A 16,087-nucleotide genomic window follows, 5' to 3' on the forward strand; every position below is an offset into this window, starting at 1 on the left:
TTTTTTAAACTGATGAAAGATAACACAGTATATAGATTGAAGAATTTCTTGAAAGCCTCAAGAAGAATTAATGAAAAGAAAACCTTACTAGGCAAAAAAATAGTGAGCTGCTAAAAACAAAAAAACAGGCAACTTCAAAGGAACAACAGTAATCCAGGCACTGACTTCTGAATAGAAATGATAAAAACCAGACACAAGAATGAAATCTATATACTGCTGAAAGGTAATACCTGCTAAACCAGATTTCTACAATTAAAATTTCTGTGAAAAATGAAGTTTAAATAAGTAGGTTTTTACAGAAGCAAAATCAGAATATGTTACTAGTACACCAGTATTAAGCAGTGAGGGGGAATTAATTTTTCAGATAGAAGGAAATTACCCTGTGAGGGGGAAGAATGTGAAGAACACTGTAAGAGTATGTCTGTTGATAAATCTATGTATTGTTTACAACGATAGCAGTTCTGTTACATAACACAGTGCCTTTGAGTCTAAAATACTATGGAAGTTAAAAGACATGACAATACAAAGGGTAAGACAGAAAGAAATATGGTTGACCCTTGAACAATGTGGAGTTTAGGGGGTGCCATCCCCATTGCCTCCTGCAAAGTTGAAAATCTGCATATCTGCTTTTGACTTCCCCAAAACTTAGCTAATAGTCTGCTGTTGACCAGAAGCCTTACTGATAACATAAATAGTTGATTAATACATGTTTTATTACGTTACATGCATTATATACTGTTACTCTTACAACAAAGCTAAAGAAAAAAATCTTAAGAGAAAAATATTTTCACAGTACTGTACTGTATTTTTATTTATTTATTTTTAAAGATTTTTGTTCATTTGAGAGAGAGTATGCACGAGCATGAATTGGGGGATGGGCAGAGGGGGAAGGACAGACTGACTCCCAACCTGATGGTGGGGCTTGATCCCAGGATCTTAATCATTACCCAAGCTGAAGTTAGACGCTCAACTTACTGAGCCACCCAGGCACACCTGTTTATTTATATTTTTTAATTAAACTCTTCACTCAACCTTGAACTCACGACCCTGATATCAAGAGTTGCATGTTCTACCTACTGAGCCAGCCAGGCGCCCTAGTAACTGTGCAGTATTTATCTCTTTTTTTGTTTTTTTAAAGATTTTTTTAAGTGGGAGGAGAGGCAGGGGGAGAGGAAGAGGGAGAGTCTTAAGCAGGTTCCATGCCCAGCCCTGAGATCATGACCTGAACTGAAATTAAGAAGTCAGACGCTTAACTGACTGAGCCATCCAGGTGCCCCTATGCTGTATTTATTGAAAAAAGTTTGTATATGTGGACCCATGTGGTTCAAATCCATGTTGTTAAGGATCAACTGTATATACAGTTAAAGTCTTTGCATTGCATTGGAAGTGGTAAAAGTACTAAGTCAAGAGCATGTTGTGATACTTCGGGCAGTGGTTCTTTTAATACATCAGCGTATGTCACAGTAACTAGGAGGGCTTGTTAAAACCCAAATTGCTGGACCTCACCTGAGAATTTCTGGTTTAGTACATTGACTTGGGGTCTGAAAATTTGAACTTTTTTTTTAAGATTTTATTTAGAGAAATCTCCACACCCAGTGTAGGGCTTGAACTCAACCGTGAGATCAAGAGTCACATGCTCCACTGACTGAGCCAGCCAGGTGCCCCAAAGATTTATTTTTTTAAGTAATCTCTACACCCAATATGGGGCTTGAATTCACTATAATTCACAACACTCTACCAACTGAGCCAACCAAGCACCCCTGGAAATTTGAGTTTTTAACAATACTCAGATACTGGTCATATTGTTTACTACAAGAATAGTAAAATAATATAAAATAAGGAAAAATAATATATCTAAAAGTTGACAAGAAAGGAGAAAGGAAATGAACAAAGAAGAGATAGGGAAAACAAATATGTTTAAATTGAGTTATGTAGGGTGCCTGGGTGGCTCAGTTGGTTAAGCATCTGGCCTCGGCTCAGGTCATGATCCCAGGATCCTGGGATCGAGTTACATATCTGGCTCTCTGCTCAGCAGGGAGTCTGCTTCTTCCTCTCTCAAATAGATAAATAAAATCTTAAAAAAAAAAAAAAAAGATTTGAGTTCTGTTAGGAATAAAATGTAAATGTACAAAATAGTCCATTTAAAAGTCAAAGATTGTCAGACTGGATGAAAAAATAAAATTCCGCTGTGTGCTGCTTACAAGAGATGTATCTTAAAGAATTACACACGCACACGTATACATATTTAAAGATTTTATTTTTTTTTAGAGAGAAAGAGAGTGTGAGTGGGGGAAGAGCAGAGGGGAGGGAGAGGGAGCCAGGAAGGCTCTCAAGCAGACTCTGCACTGAGCTTGGAGCCCGACGTGAGGCCTGATCTCACAACTCTGAGATCATGACCTGAGCCAAGAGTCAGACACTTCACCAGCTGAGCCACCCAGGCTCCCTGCAAGGGATATATCTTAAAGGACAAGACACATTACTGAAAACAAAGATATTTTATTATGCAAAAAGGATCATTTCAATAAGAAACAATAGTAAATTTATGTATGCCTCAAAAGCTGACAAAACTAAAAGGAGAGATGGACAAGTCCTTGACCAAAGAGGAAGATTTTAACATATGTCTCTTTATAACTCATAGAAGAAGCAGATCAAAATCAAAACATAACGATTCAAACAAATCCAATTAAAGGTATAGAAGATTTGAAACAGGAAATAAGGAAATTCGATCCACTTGATGTATGTGTGTGTGTGTGTGTGTATGTGTATATATATGTAAAATATGATTACACTTAACAATTGCAGAATATACTTTAAAAAATGACTTATTTTAGAGAGAGAGCAAGAGAGTGGGGGGGAGAGGGGCAGAGGAGAAAGAGTCTCAAGAAGACTCTGTATTGAGTGCGGAGCCTGACTTGGCTCGATCTCATGACTTTGAGATCACGACCTGAGCCGAAACCAAGAGTTGGACACTCAACTGACTGCACCACCCAGGCACCCCCAGGATATACATTTTTTACATGCACATGGAATATTTACCAAAATTGATCATGTAATACTGATTTATGCTAAGTCATAAAGGAAGTCTAAGCAAATTTCAGAAGACCAGCACCATATAGTGTGTATTTTCGAGCACGGTGGAATTAAAATAGAAGTAATAGCAAATAGATGATCAGATAATCACCCAAAGTTTGCAGATTAATTGGTATAGTTATAAATAACTCAGGGATCAAGGAAGAATCCTAAGAGAAAATACTTTGAATTGATGACAAACAGAAATATGAAAGCCTGTAGAAGGAGTGCAGTTAAAGTATTAGCCTTAAATGTGTGTACTAGAATAGAAGAAAGATTGAATATTAATGATTTAAGCATCTAGATAAAGAGCAAGATAAATCTGAAGAAGACAAAGGTAATAAAAAATAAGTCAACAAACAAGAAGTTGGTTCTTTGTAAAGATTTGTTGGTTCTGGCCAAGGTGAAATAACAGGGCCTAAATTTACTCTGCTAACTGAAACAACTGAAAAAATAGACAAAATACATGAAACAGTGGTTTTCAAGAGATTGGGCCATAGGACAGTGATTCCTGAGAAATTGTGAACAAATAAGGTCAACCCTATGATTGTCCTAGCTTACTGTCTAGAGAAAGTTTCCAAGGCCCAGAGGTCTCCCTGAGTTGAGCCAGGTGGAGCTGGGAGATCATGAAATCCCCGAGGTGGTTAGAGTTCACAGGGCAGCATATCAGAGAGGAGAAACGTACACCAAGAGAGAATTCCAGATGCTGAGGGTGCCCCTGAGTCTTCAGTTGGATACTTATCAGTGCATGAGTAAGGAAGACTAGGGAAAGAACCACCTGCAAGGATTAGTGTGGAAAATTACTGATACTCCTGAAGGGCCAGGCATAGTTACTGTTCACACAAAAGTGAAAGTCTTCAAAATTCACAGGTCATTAGGTAAAGTACTCAGGATTTCGATTCAGTAGTAGAATAAAATTAGCCCTAGACTAAAATTCTAAAATTCTAAATTTTAAAAATTCTGCTCTGGTCCTATCTACATACCTTCAAAGCAAAACTTGAAAGTATTGATCTGTTTCCAAGTAATTCTACTTTTAAAATTTGATTTAAAGTTTTTTAGATGTAATTCAGAGACCATTATAAAATTTCCCCTTTTAAAGTTTGTAATTGGTGCTTTTGGTATATTCACAAGAGTGTGCAACCATTAACCATCATGTAATTCCAGAACATTTTCATCACCCCAGAAAGAAAAGCCTGTATATATTACCATTGATTCCCTGTTCTATCCATTTCCTATAACTATTAATTTACTTTCTGACTCCATGAATTTTCCTATTCTGGGCATTTCATATAAATGGGATCATATAATATGTACTTGTTATGTCTGACTTCTTTCATTAAACACATTTTCAGCATGTATCAATACTTCATTCCTGTTGTCAAATAATTTAACTGTGTTCAAGAATAAAGCTCAAGAACGTTTATAGGAATACAAAAATGTCTAGCACTTATCAGTGTGATCTGAGCTATAAATGATAAAACTATAAAGCTCTCAGTTGGGTGAAAAAAAATAAAATGAATTTTAAGGAATGTAATGAAGTAAATTCACAATGGTCTGGCACCCAATTAAAGAATTACCAGGCTGGCAAAGAAGTAGTAAAAAAAAAAAAGAAAGAAACCCCCCCCCAAAACCAACCATAATGAGGAGAAAATTAATCAGAGCTGACCCAGATATAACGCAGATGATAGGATTAGTATAAAACAACATAAATAATTATCATAAGCCAAGATATAGAAATTAACCTATCAGTTAATGACTGGGTAATGAAGTGGGGGTAGGGATGGGGGGGTGCTCACACGTGCGCGCCTGTGCACATGTGTGTATACACACACACACACACACACACACACACACACACGCAGAATGGAACATTATTTAGCCATGAGAAGAAAATCCTGCCATTTGAGATAGCATGAATGGACCTTGGGGGTATTATGCCAAGTGAAATGTCAGGCAGGGAAAGACAAATACTGTATGATATCACTTATATGTGGAATCTTAAAAAGGCCTAATTCGTATAAAGTAGAATGATGGTTACCAGGGGGCTGTGGGGCAGGAAAAATGGAGAAATGGTAGTCAAAAGGTATAAACTTTTCAGTTATAAGATGATTCAGTTTGGGGGATCTTTTATATAGCATGGTGATTATTGTGAACAATATTGTATTCGTGTATACATGAAAGTCGTTAAGTGAGTAGATTTTAAATGTTCTCATAAAAAGGAAATGGTAATTATGTGAGGTGATGGAGGTGTTAATGCTACGGTGGTATTTATTTTGCAGAATATACATGTATCAAATGAACACATTGTACACCTTAAACTTATGTGTTAATTATATCTCAGTAAAGTTGGAAAAAGCCCAGTTTTTATAACTGTATTCCATGGAGGAGTAAAAAGATAGGTTGAACATGTATGTGACACATGGAAGATATGTTTTAAAATCCAAATCAAACTTCTTGGAGATAAAAATTATATCTTATTTGAAAAATACGGTGGATGGAATTAATAGGGTAGACATCGTAGAAGGAAAGATTATTGAAGATATAGCAAAAGACAAAATGAAGCACATGAAAAGACTAAAAAGGTATATATAGAATATTAGTGCACTCTGGTAACAACTAGAAATCTGGATCTACAGAAAGAAATTAAGGACCAGAAATGGTAATTATGTAGGTAAATATAAAATAGTTTTAAAAAATTTAAATCTCTTTAAAAGACAAACCGTTTAAAGCAAAAATAACAAAAATATATTGTGGGTATATAACACTTAGAAGTAAAATATAGGACAACAATGGTATTCAGGCAAGTAGAGGAGAAATGGAAGTGTTATGAAACGAATGTTAAACATAAACTTTGAGAAAGAAACAAAGTTGTCAAAGAAACAAAGTTGTCATTCACAGATGACATGATTGTTTATATGGAAAATGCAAAAGAATCTACAAATAAACTCTTAGAATTAATAAGTGAACTTAACAAGTTCTTGATATAAGATCAGTGTTTGACTTTAGAAATCAGTTGCATTTCTGTGTATGAGTCGAACAATTAGAAAATAAGATTAAAGAGATAATAAAACTTATATTAGCATTCAAAAACATTAAATACCTAGGATTAAGTAGAAGATGAACTCTACACAGAAAACTATAAAAAATTACTGAGAGAAAACAAAGAAGATACAAATAAACAGATACATAATTTTCATAAGGAAGATTATTGTAAAGAAGTCAGTTTTTCCTGAATTGATCTACAGATTTAATATCCCAATCAAAGGTCCACAGTACTTTTTTGTGGAAGGGAAGGGAGTAGAAAATGGCCCGCTGATCTTAAAATATAAATGGGAATCCAAGTGGCAAATGGTAGTTGAAGATAATGTTAAAAGAAAATGTATGGTAGAGAATTTATATACTTCCAGATATCAAGAGTAAACCTACAATAATTGAAAAAGTGGTATTGGCATAAGACAAATAGACTTATGGAACACAACTCAGTGATGTCTTTCAACAAATGGTGCTGGAACAATGGGAAAATCAGATTTTCCATTCACAAAAGTCAGTTCCAGGTGGATCTGAGCTATAAATGATAAAACTACAAAGCTCTCAGTTGGGTGAAAAAAGTAAAATGAATTTTAAGGACTATAATGAAGTAATAAAGATGTAAGAGCAGATATTAGTGTAAGAGAAAACAAAGCTTTGTGTAATCTTTTAGCAGATTTTACTGTAAGAGGACAGAAAAGGATATACATTTTATATGATCCCATTTATACCTAGTTCAAAAAGCACATAAACCAACCAATAGTAGCAGAAGTTGGTATAGTGGGTGCCCGTGTCCGAGATGGGCATGGATAATGACTGGCTGGCGAGTGATTGGGAGAGCAGATGAATGGGCCTTCAGGAGTGCTGGTTGTGTTCTGTATCAGAGGGTCTGTGGTCTGGACACCTAGGTAACTCAGACCCTTTTTAGGGATTCCATGAGGTCAGACCATTTTTATGATAATATTAAAATATTATTTGCCTTTTCCTTTATTTTTCTATATTCATTGATGCAGCAAAAGCAGCGGTATGTAAATATTAGTGCAAATCAAGGCAGTGACACAGAAGTGTACTAGTAGTCCTTGTATTCGTCACTGCCCACACCCCTCAGGTTGAAAAAAAGAATACTAGTTCAACTTAATGATACCCTTGGTGAAGCAGGAAAAAATCGTTTTATTAAGTTGTGACCTTTGGGTACATGTCTTTTTAATACTCTGTGATGAAATGGGAAGTGTGCATAGAGCACTGAGACTACATGCTGAAGTACAGTAGGTGTCTTCAGGGAAGAGCAGCCTGCCTTGTGGGGTGGGGTGAGCTGGATGTGGAGCTAGCTGCTCTGTTCGCGCATCATCGTTTTTACCTGAAAGAACAACTGACACTAGTTATTCAGATTTGGCAGATGTTTTCTTGATAATGAACAAAGTGAGTTTGTCACCTCAAGGAAAACAATTGACAGTATCTTTTGCCAATGATAAAATTTGAGCGTTTAAGCAAAAAATGGAAATTTGGAAAACTTTTATCCACCACAGTCAGTCTGATAGCAGACTTTAAAGATTTCTTCTTTAAAGAAATCATTGGTGATGTTAGCAAGTATGATGTTCTAATGTGGCATAATGAAATGTGTCAGTATTTGGAAAATATGTATAACTTAGTGAACCAGTATTTTCCAGATGGCCAGTGCATAATGTTATAAAATCATGCTTGGATGAATGATCCATTCAGTGTACAAGGTAGAACAGAGGATTTTAATTTAACAGCATGAAAAATTTATTGGTATGTTTTTAGATCCACACTGCAACTAATCTTTAAAAAATTATCACTTGTCATGTTTTGATGTAGTATCAAAAAAGACCATCCACAATAATCTGAAAGTCTGTTAAAAATATTCTTCCCTTTTCAGGAAGTGTGTGTGTGTGTGTGTGTGTGTGTGTGTGTGTGTGTGTGTGAGAGAGAGAGAGAGAGAGAGAGAGAGAGATATGCTGGGTTTTCTTTGTATTTTTCCACCGAAACAACTTATTGCAGCAGATCGAATACGGAAGTGGGTAATAGAATCCAGCTGTTTCTGTTAAGCCGGGCATTGAGATTTACAAAAATGTAAAACAAGGAAATTCTTTCTAATTTTGTTTATTGGGAGAAAATATTTCTTATGTTAACATTTAGTTGGGTTTATAATTGTTATTTTTAAATTAATAATATGGTTTCTTTTTTAAAGATTTATTTATTTATTTGACAGAGAGAGAGGGAACACAGGGGGAGTGGGAGGAAGAAGCAGGCTCCTAGCGGAGGAGCCTGATATGGGGCTTGATCCCAGAACGCCGGGATCACGCCCTGAGCTGAAGGCAGATGCTTAACGACTGCGCTACCCAGGCGCCCCTAATAATATGTTTTAATATATAATATGCCAATTATTATTTGGGGGGACATAATATGCCAATTATTAATAGATATATCAGCATAAAGAAGCTCCTTGACTCTTCAATTATTTAAGACCTCAAAAGTGTTCTAGGATCAGAGTTTGAGAACTGTTCTCTACTTTGTTCTAGGTGGTGATTACATAAGTATGCCCATTTTGTAATAAACAAGTAATCTGTGTACTTTATGTATATCTTACATTTTAATAAAAATGTTTATCCTTTTTCCAGATGAAAAATAAGCTATTTAAGATTTTGTCCAAAATTTCTGACTTGGGTGGTAGGTAACTGAGCATGGGTAGGAGAGTGTGTGAGTGGCTAAGAAAATTACCATAGGGTGCTTGTAATTTGTTGGCTAGGAACCCATAAGCTTGATTTTTTTTTAAATGAAATTTACATTGGAGGTGTTTGCCAGAGTTTCCTTTATTTTCTCTAGTTTATCTTTTATTCTTTTCCCAAATTAGTTCCTAGGCATGTTATTGTTCCTAGCTGATGTGAATGGGGGACAGTTTGGTTTTGCCCTTAGTATAGAGGGGTACATGCCTAGTTTTCTACATATTTGGCCTCTTTTGGCAGATGTTTGTAGCATTTAGCGTGATCCCATTCTTAGCACAAACAGAAGGGTGATGATAAGTGATAGCTCAAATGGTTATTAAGTCAGCAAATATTTATTAATTGTATACGGAATAGAAAGGACTATGTTGGTTATGATTACTTATTGGGGACTGAAGGAGCTAACAGTCTAGTAGTCGATAAAAATTAGTTTTACTGTAAAGCTAATGTATTGTGGCCATGGAAGTAGGAGGATAGAAAGGAAAGTTGGTTGTACCAACCTTGAAGGATAATTAGGCTAATTATCTGTTTTTAAAATGTATTTTTTTGTTTCTAATTAAAAGTTATAATGCTAATAACAGTGATAAAAGTCTTCAGGGATGCCTAGCCCCCTGCTGGTTAACCACTGTTAACAGTTTGATTTATAGTCCTTAGCATCCGATGTGTATGTTAGCATCTTATTGTTATTTATTTATTTATTTTACAATTTATTTATTTATTTTAGAGGGAGCGTGGCGGGGAGGGGCAGAGGGAGAGAGAATCTCAAGCCGACTCTGTGCTGAGCGTGTAGCCCGATGCAGGGCTTGATTCCACAACCCTGAGATATGACCTGAGCTGAAACCAAGGGTGGAATGCTTAATTGACTGAGCCACCTACGTGCCCCATAATTGTTGCTATTTTTAAAAATTAGATCACATACTTACGATTTTGCAAGTACGTTGGACAGTTGAGTATCCAGTTTTCAATAATATAACCACTGTGCTGCCTGTGATTTTTAAAAATTCCTTTTCTGTGTTCTTTTCAGTGCCTAGTATTTTGATAGAAGAGAATAACAGTTTTGCTTAAAGCTTGAGTAAAAATAAGTTTATACATTGTAGAAATACTTAACAGTGAAAACCTGTAATCCCCTTATTAAATGTTGATGAACTAGTTATACCTGATAGTATATTGAATTTATGTACTTTTGGATAGGATATTTTTCAGTTTGAGAGTAATTTATTTCATGGTAAACATGGAATTAGCAGTGAAGGGCATGGATTGGGGTAGGAAAGACCACTAACGTTTTGTCTTTCTGCCATATACCAACCTAATTGTTTTTTTGTAGAGTTGCTTAGAAAGTACTCTTTACAGTGAGAACTACTTATGCAAATGTTTTTCTCTTCTAGGTAACCTTGTACAACACCGATCAGGATGGTAGTGATAGCCCACGCAGTAGCCTTAACAACAGTCTCTCAGACCAGAGTTTGGCATCTGTTAATTTGAACAGTGTTGGAAGTGTGCATAGTTATACACCGGTAAGTCTTGGTGAAGTTAACTTCTTTGTTGAGTACTCCTTTAGTGTTTAAAACTAAGCCAAATGTCATTAAAGTGAGAATAAAAAGTGAAGATGTATATTTTTCACTAGTCAGTTCATTTAGCTTAGATTAGTAGAGCAGATTCCTATCTTGATAGTGTTTTAATTGGGTACTTGTATTTTACCAGGTTAGATGCAAATATGTGGTTATACTATGTTTTATTATTTTTGTCTACTTTATCTGTTCTCTATCCAAGTGAAAAGTAATTAGAATGGGAAAAAAGTTATACTTCAGTCTGCAAAGCTGTATTTGATGATTACAGTCCTTGATAAAAGAGTTTAGAGAATGTGTATATCGCCTTGTTTTCCAGCTGTAGATCTGAGAAGGGGGAATTCTGCAAATCTCAAAGCTTAGGATGACTTGGTACCCAATTGTTAACCAGTCTTGTATTTTTAATTTTGGTCTGGAAAACGAAACTATACTTGTGTGTGCTGATTTTGTTACCTATTATAAGAACATGACCCTTGTGTTATCTGATACCTCTTTTTAAATCATCTGGCAACTGTCCTCCCTAGAAGACAGAACAAAGCCCAGGAGCCATACACTGCACTGTACATTGGTTTAAATTTGATCTCACCAGATCATTCCCTGTTCCAGGATGAGTAAATAGGTAAAACCTTACACAGGACAAAGATATATAGGGGAGGGGAATCATAAATAAAAAAATAACACAAGGGAAACCAAAACTGAGGGAGCAGAATTAAAATTCACATTGAATGTAGGAAAACAAAAGGTGGCTCTGCAAAGCTGTTGTCAGTGCTCTGGGGGAAAGGACCTGAAATATTCTTGCAGAATGCAGAAGTAACAGGTAAAGGAATAACAATTATGTCAGAGAAGATAGTAGATTTGGAGAATTGAGAATTACAGGTGTCCCTGAAGAAGAAGCTAGAATAGTTGGTACAGAAGCAGTTTTCAAAGAAATAGAGATTATAAAAGTGTTACTGAGTTATAGGAAAAGTTAATGGGGGAAAAACCTATATCTAGACCCATCACAATAAATTTTAAAATTTCAAAAGTGATCGATTATCCATGTAAATACTCTGGTAAAAGAAATAAGGTGCATTCAAAGAAACACAAATCATACTTCTATAATGCTAAATACAAGAGGGTAATGGACTAATACTGCACGTAGAGTTTTGAGGGATAGGTTTGGATTTATAAATATTATGTCCAGCCAAATTTGCATTCATATGTGAAGTCAAGAGAAAGACATTCTTTGATACACAGAGCTTAAAATGCTTCCTATGTTTGTTTTCGTGTGCCTTTCTGAAAATGCCGATCGAGAGGTGAACTAAATTAAAGCACTCAGTAACGATGAAATTGTAGTGTAAAAGGACTAGTTGGAGCATTTAAGCAAACTAAGCAAAGACTTAATGATTTTAAGTTTTTTAAAAATAACGTGAATATAGAAAATCTTGACAGTGAGAGTCCAGTATCACAAAATATAATAAAAGGAAAAAATTAAATTTGTAGAACTAGGTGACAGAAGAAAGAACAAACATGTCTATTATGTCAGTACATGTAGGAGGGTTAAACTTACTTTGAAAAGCTAGATATCATATACTGTGCTTTTTTCCTTTAACAAGATAATCAGGTGGTCATCAAATACTCTGTAAGCAACAGTACAGCACCAGCTGCTGGTCAGCCTTGCCACATGTACATAGATTGATCCTATAAGGACACCGTGAGCCCAAATGCACAGAGACATGGTTATTACTTAGATATAGGCCAGACGGGTATGTGCCAGTTCCCCGCATCCCACAGGATGACATCTAACTGGAGGAGCCAGATGACAGACTTCACAAGTGGTAGGTCACTGTAGTGGAGGAACAAATTCCATATTGTATGACTCACAGCTGTACCTTGGGAGAGTAAAGTAGAAAGTCCCTGCCTCTCTGGAAGTAGGGAGGCAGTTGAGAACTGTCTCTTGGCAACTTCCTGCAAGATAGACAGGTGGATGAGAAACTGCTCCGTGGCTGCCTCCTGCAAAATAGGAAGGCGGATGAGAGATGGATGAGAATTTTTGCTTCTCATAAGACCACTCACATTCCGTGTTCCAGGATAATCACCAAGGCTTAGGTCATCCTGCCATTGAGCCTTGCCTCCAATGGCCTGTGTGGAGAGATGTGTAAGGTCACCAGAGTGCCAGTGGTGGAGCCATTCCCCTACACAAAATTCATATTTTTCTGTTATTGCAGACTTGTGAGCATCATTTTGAATGGCTGCATAAATTTACAGTGAGTGTTCATATTTTAATTTTTCAAAGCACTAAAAAAATGGCAGTTTAACCCCTTGATATAATCTTTAAGAGATACAGCTGGTCTTTTTTATTTCTAATTGTGCTGCCTTCAGTGATAATTCTTATTTTTTAGGTGTTTATGGTATTTTTTTTCTTTGCATAGCTCAAAGCCATGCTGTATTCTGTTTTTCTCAGAATCGATTTTATGTTACCCTCATTTCTCATTTCCCCTTAGTTTCATTAAAAAATTTTTTTTTCTCTAGAAGTGAAGAGTTAGGTGTATTGAAGCTCTTTTCTGCTTTGGGTAGCACCATGCAACCTGACTCACAGTACTCACAGTATTTGAGTTTAAATACTTAAAGATTAATTGAATAAATGAATGAGAAATGTTAGTAATGTAGTAGAATGGAGGTTGAGGTGAAATTGCTTCAGTAGAAATCAAGATGAAGATTCTACAGAAACTGGAAGGGTTCCACGCCTAGCCCATCATTTATTTGTATGATCTTGGGAAAGTCATTTAAATTCTTTGAACTCTTTCCCCTCTTTTGTGAAATGCGGAGGTTGGATTAGATTTTTGTGGTTCTTCAAAATCCAAGTTAACAGTTTTGTGGTCTTGTCCTTCATGTGTACCCAGCTTAATAGAGGATGGGAAAGCCAAGGACAGGGGCATTATTTCCTTTGGGTTCTAGAAACTATTCTAATATTTTCAGTTATATATTTTATGTAACAGACCAATTCTGATATATAGAGCTACTAAATTAGTAGTATTTTCTTTTAATATTAGGTAACAAACCACCCAGAACCAGTCTCTCAGTCATTAACTCCTCAACAGCAGCCACAGTACAACCTTCCAGAACGAGACAAACAGCTACTTTTCTCAGAATATAATTTTGAAGATCTCAGTGCCTCATTTCGGAGCCTTTATAAGTCAGTTTTTGAGCAGTCACTTAGTCAACAAGGTGAGTGTTTTCTTGGGGGCGGGGGGTGTTTTTGTGTAATTGAAGTATAATTGACATTCATATCCTATTATTTTCAAGTGGAGTTTTTAAAATACTGTTTTGTAAATTTTTATTGAAAAATGTTCTTAAGAATTATTTTCACATAGTAGCTGTTGTATTTCTTGCATCGTTGAACAGTATCGTTGTGGTCAGGATTGAGTAGTCTTTGTGCCTTTACCATACCCTGCATATATTTATATAATAGCCCAAGAATGCAGATTAATTTCATCTTGCATACATAATTCACTTACTAGTGGTGTCCTGGAGGAGTACGTATTGAAGAATTCTGACACTGCATCTGTGCCATGTGGGAAATACTGCCATAGTTAATTAGTGATGTCTGGCACGTGAAGCGTTTGAGTGGTAAATGTTGCACTACAGGAATAGATGTGCCTTTCCTGTCTGTACTGACTGTTATTAGCATAGAGATAGCTAGTGGAATATGGTAGCACCAAATTTGCAATTTCACGTATGGCACTTATAAGTGAACCTACTGGTTAGTGGGAAGCTCTGGGTCACTGTTTTATACAACATACTTAAATCAGATTTTAACACTAAAAGTGATTTTGGTTGAGATGCCCAGCTACATCTCAACCAAATGCTAGGTTGTTGCTATTATGTGTTACTGTCCTTTAGCTGCTGGTTTTACTTTGGTCAGAGTCATGTGATAGGATGAACATGTCGCATTGTCCTCCCCCATAAACTACTAATCAGAGATTGTTGGGAACTCTGTTAAAGCACTTCCTGATTACTTTGTTTGGCAGATTATTTCTACCCCGGCTCAGAGAGTTTACCTATTCATAGTATTGAACAAAATAGACAGAAATCTCTATGTTTATAGAGTTTACATTTTAATACTTACCATTGTCAGATACTACAAAAGTTAATATTATATACGAGTGTTTATATATACATATATATCGATGAAATCAGTAACTTGTACAGGAAGTTGTTTTTTCTGGTTAAAGTAAGATTCATGTATTTTTCTCAAATTTTATTTGAGTTTATTGTCTATGAAAGTATAAAAAGGACTAATACAAGACTTTGCTGAGGAGATCCAGACGTGGTGATCAAAATAGAAAAATACTGGCTTTGAAATAGGAATGACAATCTCTGAAGCTCCTAATGATATTTCATCACACTAATTAAATTATTTGTTTATTTGGGGGTGGGCAGAGGGAGAAAGAGAATCCTTAGCATACTCCCTGCAAAGCATGACCCTGAGATCATGACCTGAGCCAAAACCAAGAGTCAGATGCCCAACCAACTGAGCCACCCAGGCACCCTCTAAATTTTATTGTAAAAACTTTGTCGGGGGTGCCTGGGAGGCTTAGTTGGTTGAGTTGTCCAGCTCTTGATTTCAGCTCAGGTCTTGATGTCAGAGTTGTGAGTTTGGAGCCTGGACATGGAGCCTACTTAAAAAAAAAAAAATTAGAATTGAAAAGGTTGGTTTAGATCATATCTGGATTCCCTTTTGGAAATAGACAATGAAATAGCTGCTTTTTCTCATCTTACTGTAAGAACCCTATAGATTCCCTCCAAATGACAGTTTTCCAGGGCCAAGGCGAGAACTTTTATTAGCTCTTCTACCTATAAAACTACCTTAACTTACTAAGTTTTAAGATTATCTTACAATGTACTCTAATACAATTTTGCTATTAATGGGCAGTGTGAGAATATTTTTATTTAAAAGGTTTGGTTCTTTTATTAACTGATACCGTGCTGCAAGATTTTATTTTTCATTTAATAAAATTTGTTGTGTTTTGGTTCAGTAAAACATTGTATGTGCCATCCTTTGGGATATGAAAATAGCCTAGTTATGTCGAACCAAATATTGCAATAAGATTTATTAAAATGAGCATCTACCTGCAAACCAAGAGTACATTATTTTTAACATTAGGCACTTCTGGCCTAATCATCATTACCATCATAGCGGCTAATGTTTACTGAGCTCATCCGCACCCTGCACTTGCACCATGGCATTTAATCCTCACAACAATTCTGTGAAATAGATACATGCCCATCTGTAAAGGAGGTAATTATGACTTGCAGAGGTTAATAACTTCCCAGAGTTACCAGGTGTGCAGATGGCAGTACAGGGACTTTAATCCTTACTTTCTAGTGCTATAAATTATGCAGTCTTAGCCCCTGAAGTGTATGTGTCTCAAGAATATTCCATAAGCCGAATGAAAAAGCAGTGAAGATGGCTATTTTGTTTTGCTTAGTCTTTTTTTTTTTTTTTTTTTTTGAGGGAGAAAGGGAGAGGTAGGGAGAAAGAGAGCACAGAGGAAGAAGTAGACTCCTGCTGGGCAGCGAGCCTGATGTGGGGCTCGATCCCAGGACCCTGAGATCATGACCTGAGCCGAAGGCAGATGCTTAACTGACTGAGCCACCCAGGTGCCCCTGTTTTGCTTAGTTTTAAGAATTCTGGCCACCTTT

The 16,087-nt window shown here is 36.1% G+C and overlaps 1 protein-coding gene across 4 annotated transcripts in view; it reads left to right on the plus strand.

Moving 5' to 3' along the window:
- The window catches only part of FOXJ3 (forkhead box J3), a 144,432-nt gene that overhangs the window by 104,931 nt on the left and 23,414 nt on the right, over nucleotides 1-16,087 (plus strand). For 2 of the 4 annotated variants that reach the window (XM_044383921.3, XM_044383923.3), the window contains 3 exons: nucleotides 10,223-10,351; nucleotides 12,610-12,648; nucleotides 13,435-13,609. In XM_044383921.3, coding sequence (XP_044239856.1) covers nucleotides 10,223-10,351; nucleotides 12,610-12,648; nucleotides 13,435-13,609 — 343 coding nt within the window. The remainder of the gene's footprint in view (nucleotides 1-10,222; nucleotides 10,352-12,609; nucleotides 12,649-13,434; nucleotides 13,610-16,087) is intronic. The other 2 variants (XM_026498354.4, XM_026498355.4) reach the window with 1 other exon arrangement.

This window comes from Ursus arctos, unplaced genomic scaffold, assembly GCF_023065955.2.
Source record: "Ursus arctos isolate Adak ecotype North America unplaced genomic scaffold, UrsArc2.0 scaffold_12, whole genome shotgun sequence".
Taxonomy (NCBI): Eukaryota; Metazoa; Chordata; class Mammalia; order Carnivora; family Ursidae; genus Ursus; species Ursus arctos.